Here is an 8,261-nt window from a genome sequence, read left to right as displayed (position 1 = left end):
TATGCAGATTTCATGGCAACTGTTATTTTCATTTGTTTACAGAGATCGACGACAAGCTGGTTGTTGAATTTCTTACCTTGGTCGTGTAAAATTACGTCAGATGCACCAAATCTGAATACAAGTTTAATGAAAAATCCATGAACACTAATAGCATTTTTTTCTCGAATAGCTTTCACTTCCACCCATTTTGTAAGATATTCAGTACCTACACAAACATACTTTTTTCCTTTTTTTGTCTTTTTAAGAGGACCAACAAGGTCAATACCCCATCTATGGAAAATGTGCGTCACTTTAATAGGATGCAATGGTGAAGAACCTGGTTTGTTAACAGGATTTACAACTTGACAATGCGCACACGTACGTATAAAATCTTGGACGTTTGCTGCTATACAAGGCCACCAATACCGATCGATTACTTCAGCTATTGTTGCGGTTTGACTGAAGTGACATCCGCCGATAATTCCATCGTGCAAAGACTTTATTATATTTTTTTGTTCATCTTCATCAACAATAACTCTTCCTAATTTGCTATGTGCACCCTTACTCTTGTGATAAAGAAAATCTTTTACAACCAAAAAAGAAATAGCCTTTTGCCGCAGTCGTCTTTTTTGTGCTTTATCGTAACCAGGTGGATACACTTTATTTGAAATATAATTTTTCAAATTCATATAAATTTCCTCGTCTTGTTTAATATGTTTATCTTCAATTTTGTGTTGGATAATGTTATCACCCAGATCTATGTTTTCAACATTTAATGTGCTTTCCTATTGAGAGTTTTATACAACAAAATAATTCTATCATATTTATACTTTTTCAACAATTTATTTTTGTTTTAATTGGTCAATAATAAATATTATTTACGATCATCTTTTTAATAATTGCCAAATGTTGTTTGCAAATATTAGTTAAAAATACTTTTATTCAGAAAATTACTTCGTAATGGTTCTTTGTCGGATAGCAAGACTTCCGAAAACTTTACATCTTTATGTACTGAAATCCTTAATTGGTTAGCATTAACGATTATTTACGATAATTTTTGTAATAATTGCTAAGTATTAGACAAAAATATTTTTAATGATAAAATTACGTCGTAATAGTTCTTTGTCGGATAGCAAGACTTGCAAAATTTACATCTTTATCTATCTGAATACATCGTAAGCTGAGAACCAAAAGGCCGTATCTCCATTTTTTGTGTTCCCAAGAAAATCGAGTTTTGAATTTTAATTTGTAAACACATCCTGCCAGAAAGTCTGGCTAAATGTTCAAATATTTCCTAAATGGTGTAATTTTTTGACTAGATTTTTTGGTGGACACAGGCCCCATTGAATGATGATAATTTATTGAGAATAAACAGATAAAACTCAAAATATGGACACACGGCCTCTTGGTTCTCAGCTGACGACATGTTGCTCATGCAATCAGTTGCAAACATTAATTTATTATATAGCAACATATGTTAAATTAACTTTTGAATGTCTTAGTCACTTTCGAAAAAAGCATTTCAATACACTTTAAAAGCTTACTCCAAAATATTATTGAAATTTATTAAAATGTGCATACTTTTGATACTAATAAATATTAATAAGTAATGAACATTTAATTACTTAGTTAATTAAACGACTTTATCAAATAAAACATAATTAAATATATTTGTTATAACGAATTTCAACAAATAATGTTCCGGTTATTTTTGTTGACATTATACCAAGATTTTACGAGCTTTCTTAGCAGCAAAGTTGGAACTAACAATATTGTACCTATCTTTCTTCTCCAGATCTGTTTCGATTGAAAGGATGAGACAGTCGTTAAAACAAGCCTGTCCTATTGTAGCTCTTTATTTGTCAGAGCTAGCTTGGTAAAGGATCTCTCGTCTTCAGCCAAAGGTAATAGCAGGGTAAGAAAAATACCAAGATAGATGGAAATTTCCTTCAAATCCTTTTCAATAAATGCAGTATTTTATTAAGCATTTTTATTATTTTCAATAAATGCAGTATTTTATTAAGCATTTTTCCTAATGATAACATTGTTCTGAAATTTTTTTTTGTCCTCTGATGATGACCTGATGTAAAACATACCTAATAATCATTTTCCTTCGCGCGGGCGTTTGGAATAGAGTATTTTTAATACAAAGAAGGCAATATGCATAAGTATTTAGCGTGACGCTTACAAATATAGATTATTTGCTTTTCATATAAAATTAAAAGCAAGCGCGGAAGAAAATTGTTAAAGTAGGAGTGCACCGATGCTTTCTTTTGGCCGATACCGATGCATTGGCTCTAAATTTTAATAAGTGCTCTGTTTTTTTATTTACAATAGGGTAATTTTAGGATTATTTAGGATTAGTATATTATAATTATAGGATTATTTTCGAATATAATAACATTTAAACCTCTCGTTTTTAGCAAGAAAATCTTAAAGAGCTTCGCCTTAGTGGTTGCAGATATGCCAATATAATAACTTAGGCTTATACATTGCATTCGCATTTGTCACAATTTCATGTTTTCACACAATATAGAAACAAATAATAAAAAAATGATGTTCTTAAAACAATCAGCATCGACAGATGGCAACCGATGCTGATGTATCTACTAAATGGTCGATGCCTTGCCAGGCCGATTTATCCCTAGATAATTCTTTAAAACACTAAATTAGATTACAAGTAACAGTTTTCATATTATTAATTTGTGTTAAATTCCGTATCAAAATCTACTAAAAAACTTTTTTGCAGATATTTTTAATTTTTATGGGGGTCTACTACCCCCATAAAATACCCCCAGGGATCACCAGGAAAATTTAAAAAAGTGGGTTAGGCATTGTTTCCTGAACCCATCATGTAGCATAAACATTGTTATTAAATCTAATGTATATATATATATATATATATATATATATATATATATATATATATATATATATATATATATATATATATATAATAATTAGAAAAAATCACGCATAAAAAACTTCACATGCATCAACCACACACACACACACAAATTTATTATTATAAAAATTGAGTTACATAATTTAAACATCTTTTTTATTATTTTGCTTTATCTTATAGGGTAGGGTGGGGTAATGTGGGTCTACGGGGTAATCTGGGTCTAATTCATATTTATTTGTTATATTGATAATGGCTTTAGGTATAAAGTTGAAATTTTTACCACGTTATTATAGCATATTAGGCTAATTTATTTAAAGATATAACCTTGCTATGCTGTTAGAAACGGCACTTTTTTAGCTAAAATCCTAGATACATAAACCAAGTCATTTTTTTCTCCGTTTTTAAACTTCAGAGAAAATATATTCAAATAAGGCGTAAACGCATAAAAAATGGTTATTTTGAAAGTAAAGTTACTATATTTTAAGGAAAGTATACCTGTAAGACACTAACGCACATGGTTTGTTTAAAACTTGAAATATAATCAGGTGGGGTAAAGTGGGTCTATGTATATAAAATATTATGATATGTAATTATATTATCGAAGTTGTTGTTAGTAACATTATAAACCTATTAGTTTCATCAGACCTAACTATTTTTGTGTTAATAATTCTTTAGAAATATTAAATACTTGTCTTTGAAGTTTATATCCTTGTAGTTTATATTAAGAAACGTGTATTTATTTGTATGAAACAATACCTAGGTCAAATAAAATATTATATAAGACCTATATGGTGTTAAAATATTTTTTTGGTGATATTTTATGATTTATGCTAATTTATTTCACTAAAAGTTTAACAGATTTTTCATAAATATTACTTTAGAAAGTATTTAAAAAATGCCAAGATGTTATAATAAAAAAATAAAATCCAAGTACAATGCTAATAGTTTGGAAAGAGCAATTGTGTTAGTATATGAGAAAAAAAGTACTATTTATCATGCTGCTAAAGAATGTTCTGTTCCTAAAGAAACATTGAGACGAAGAATAAAACAACAAGAATTTAATGGAAACAAACGTGAAGGTCGAAAAAATGAGCTGAGTGATAATGATGAAACTTTGATTGTAGCTGCAGCCCAGTATTGTCAAAGATATGGTCTTCCATTAGATTCTCTTGACATTTGTAATTTAGTTGGTCAATTTTGCACAACAATGAGGATGAAAACTCCTTTTAAAAATGGAATTCCTGGAAAAGATTGGATAATTTCTTTTAAGAAGCCTCATGTTGATAAACTTCGATTATGCAAACCTGAAATACTTACATTTTCAAGAGCTAAAAGTTTAACACATGAAGTTGTAGATAAATTTTTTGCTATTTTATCTGATGTGATTCATAATAATAACATTGTATCAAGTAGTATATACAATCTTGACGAGACTGCGCTTTCCACAAATCACTTAACGAAGAGAGTATTTGTACATCCAAAAAGCAAAATGCTTATGAACTGGCTGGTTCTTCTGGTAAAGCTATGTACTCTGTGCTGTTCTGCGTGTCTGCATATGGAAGATATCTTCCACCATTTGTTGTTTTTAAGTGAGAAGGCTATCTGTATTCTAAATGGGTAGAAAATGGACCACGAGGATGTGCTTTTGGGGCAACAGCAAGTGGATGGATGCAAGACTTTCTATTTGAAAACTGGTATTTTACTTGAATTTTATAATTTTCATTTTTTTATTTTCATTTTTTTTCCTTTCCTTTTTTTTATTAATGTATTTACACTGAATAGCCTTTGTTGCACTTGAAGGCAGTACAAATGATTCAATAGAAGTAAATACATTCTTTATTTAGGTTTGTCAAGCACTTCATACCATTTGTTGACCAAGATCAAAAACCAATACTCCTGCTTTATGACGGTCATGGAAGTCATTTAACATATGGTACTATAAAAGCAGCCATGGACAACGATATCCAAATTATTTGTCTTCCACCAAATTGCTCACACGCATTACAACCGTTAGATGTAGCTGTCTTTTGACCATTAAAGAATGAGTGGAGAAAAATTTTAAAGCGGTTTGCAAGAGAAACACAACAAAAAAATATTGATAAGACAGCTTTTACAGGATTATTGAAACTATTGTGTCAGAGACTCTCTCCAGCAAATGCTATAGCAGGATTTCGTGGTTCAGGTATCTCACCATTAAGTAAAGAAAAGATGGAAAGAAGAATAACAGGTATTTACTTTCTCAATCAATCACCTGAACGTTATAGCCCTAAATCTCCAAGAATACAAACACCCAGATCAGCTATGTGAGAAGCTTTAAGGTCAATCATATGTCCTAATGTATCTGCAGAAACAGCAGCAATAATTGAACAACAAAAACAAAAAAGGAAGAGAGTACAAGCAAAATGTGGAGAACTCCTTACAAATGAGAAAGTCAAACGACGGTTACTTGAGGAACAAAAAGTCAGAGAGGAAAAAAACAAAGTTAAAAAAAAATGAACAAAAAAAACTATTACCTTTACTGAAGTATCAAAGAAATACCCAAAAAGATCTAAGAAGTGCCCAGAATAGCAGGAATTTTACCATAAAAGTGCAATCATCAAAAAAATAATTATTTCTTATAAAACACTTTATTAAAACATGATTTCTGTTTTAAATCACCATTTTTTTACTTTTATTTGACTGAGTTTTAAATTTTTATTGTTGTGCTGTGTATGTATGCACTTTATTTTTCAAAAAAATAACTTAAAACTACTTTTTAAAATAAAACCTTGTATATATACTATAAAAAAGGTGCGTACATATAGAATGTATGTCAGATTTTTCATAAGCAGCAGTATTTTAAACCAGAACTACCAATATTTTATGTAGACCCACATTACCCCACTACGTGGGGTAATGTGGATCTATATAGGCATCTTCGAATAAAGGCTCCCCTGACTTATTGATAGTATTTTAAGTAATAGTTTTTTGTTAAGTTTGTTTAGTAAGATGTCCAATCATGATTTTAAGACATCATTTATCAGAAAGCCGATACCTAAACATTGTTTTTTTTTAACTCAAAGTCAGAAATAGGTAAAAATAGGCTCAGATTACCCCACCTTACCCTATATGAATTTTTAGTGAGTAAAAAAAAAAGTATTGCAATCAATGGCAGATAAGGACCATAAAGTAAGGGGTGGAGGGGCGGAAGGGAGATTTTATAATTTGGTGAATCCAGACAATCTATGAGGGAAGGGGGGGTTTAGAGTAATCATTAACCATTGCATCACAAGCAATTTTCTTTGGAGAATTATATGAAAAACACTCTTTAATGATTGCAAAACTATTCCCTTGGAGATTATATCCGCACAGAAAATTTTCGCTTGAATGGAATAAAAATTCGATAGAGTTGCAATAACGACATGGAAAATTACACATTGCAGGGGCTGATTCAGGTCATTGTTCAAGAGGGGTAGTCGGACCAAAAAAATATAAAAAATAAGGTTTGCGTCTTTTCAAAATAAAACAACTGTTTCATTTGATATTTAGAATGATTTTAGAAAGGTTATAAGATAGTTAGCAATAATAAATATATTGAATGGTTATATAAATTTTTTTTTATTTTCTTATTTTTTTAATTTTATCAATAATATTTTGAAGTTTGATGTTTCTTAGGTAGGGAAAGGGGGTAGCTACCTAAATACCACCCCCCTCCCTTACCTTTTTGTCCGCCTTTACACACTGTTTAACATAATTTAATAATTTGTAAAAATTTAGTATAGAAATAAATGTTTAAAAAATCTTTTCTTTCCTTTTAATCACGGTAGTAAAAATTGTATTAAGGATAACAGATGAGAGATTAAAATACAGAAGTGGTACCACACAATTATTTAAATTAAAACAAAGATACCAGATGAGAAATTAAATGATAAACATGATGTCATACAACCAGCTTAGAGAACTTTTTTTTATAATAAATGAGCCATATATATATCTCATTAATTATACGAATTTACTATTTCAAATTACAAATAGTTTATAAAAGTAACATGGAAGTTCTCACGAGTTGCAATACCAAATGATACTATCGGTACCAAACAATACCAACGTAACCGATAACTTTTGATACTAGTATCGATACCGTAAGGTATCGCACCGAGACCAAACGATACCAACATAAACGATACTTTCGATACCAGTATCAAGTGATCTCGAAGTCGATACTGTAAAGTATCGCATCGAAACCAAACGATACCAAACGGTACCAACATTAACGATACTTTTGATACCAGTATCGCGTGATTTCAATACCGATACTGTATGGTATCGCACCAATACCAGACGAGAAATCGAGACTCGAGACCAATTACCTAGTGTCTACTGGGTAGAGATTGCATTCCTTTTCATCAGCTTTGTTTTTCATAAGTTGATAAGATGCCTTTGTCAAAATTACAATCTAAAATAAGGGCCAAAGCTTCATCAGTAGACATACATAATGGGGATATAGTATCCACTAACATTTTTTCTGCTAGTTTGGCTTTTTTATGCTCGTTTTTTTCCGAATTTGACTTTAGTTGCAAATAATAGTTGATTAGCTAAGTATTGATTGATATCAGCAAATTTTCTATACTTAGATCTCAAAGAGGACTCATCAAAATTTAAAGTAGGCCTACCAAGAGGAGTACTAACAATTGTTGGAGTAGCAGGTGTAATATATGCAAAAGGGATAAAGTCAGAATTCAACCATTTTGCATATTTTTTCTCAAATGCTGCAGCTTTGCGATTAACATCATTCCAATAAAACTTCGAGTTCTATAGGAATGCAACTAATTTGTTTCTTATAATTTCAGAATCATTTAAGTCTAACTTGACCACTAATTGATCATAAATTGCTGGATCTTGTATTGACATATTATAGGATCTAATGCAGTTGTACATATAATGGTACTTCATTGTTACATTATTATTTATTCTACAAATGGAAAATTCAACCTATATATATATACATATATATATATATATATATATATATATATATATATATATATATATATATATATATATATATATATATATATATATATATATATATATATATATATATATATATATATACATAAATATAATATATATACATTAGGGTGTCCCAAAAACACACTTTTTTTAAAATTTCAATGTGCTCTCAACTGATCCCCATTCTATAGGTCCTAAATAGCTACCAAAATCTTTTTTTTAATTTTTTAATGACTAGAAGTGATAGATGTAAATTCTGAGATTTACGGTTTTGTACACTTATGTGTATTTACTAAAAAACAGCGCTATCTAATATTTCAATATGTTTTAATATGATGTAATAATTAGTACGCAAATAACTCCCAGAGGATATTATTAAAGAATA

At 29.8% G+C, this 8,261-nt stretch overlaps 1 protein-coding gene across 1 annotated transcript; it reads left to right on the top strand.

Moving 5' to 3' along the window:
* Positions 1-3,746: 3,746 nt before the first annotated feature.
* LOC136089410 (uncharacterized) lies at positions 3,747-5,558 on the top strand. The gene is made up of 2 exons (XM_065815383.1): positions 3,747-4,578; positions 4,729-5,558. The coding sequence occupies exon 1, from the start codon at positions 3,780-3,782 to the stop codon at positions 4,503-4,505; it is 726 nt and encodes a 241-aa protein (XP_065671455.1). The 5' UTR covers positions 3,747-3,779; the 3' UTR covers positions 4,506-4,578; positions 4,729-5,558.
* The last annotated feature ends 2,703 nt before the right edge of the window (positions 5,559-8,261 follow it).

This window comes from Hydra vulgaris, chromosome 13 (assembly GCF_038396675.1).
Source record: "Hydra vulgaris chromosome 13, alternate assembly HydraT2T_AEP".
Taxonomy (NCBI): Eukaryota; Metazoa; Cnidaria; class Hydrozoa; order Anthoathecata; family Hydridae; genus Hydra; species Hydra vulgaris.
Note: the sequence above shows the minus strand (reverse complement) of the source record. Positions and strands in the feature narration are given on the sequence as shown.

What these genes read in the sequence shown, in the direction of transcription:
- LOC136089410 (XM_065815383.1), top strand. Translation starts at nt 3,780, where the DNA reads ATGCCAAGATGTTATAATAAAAAAATAAAATCCAAGTACAATGCTAAT.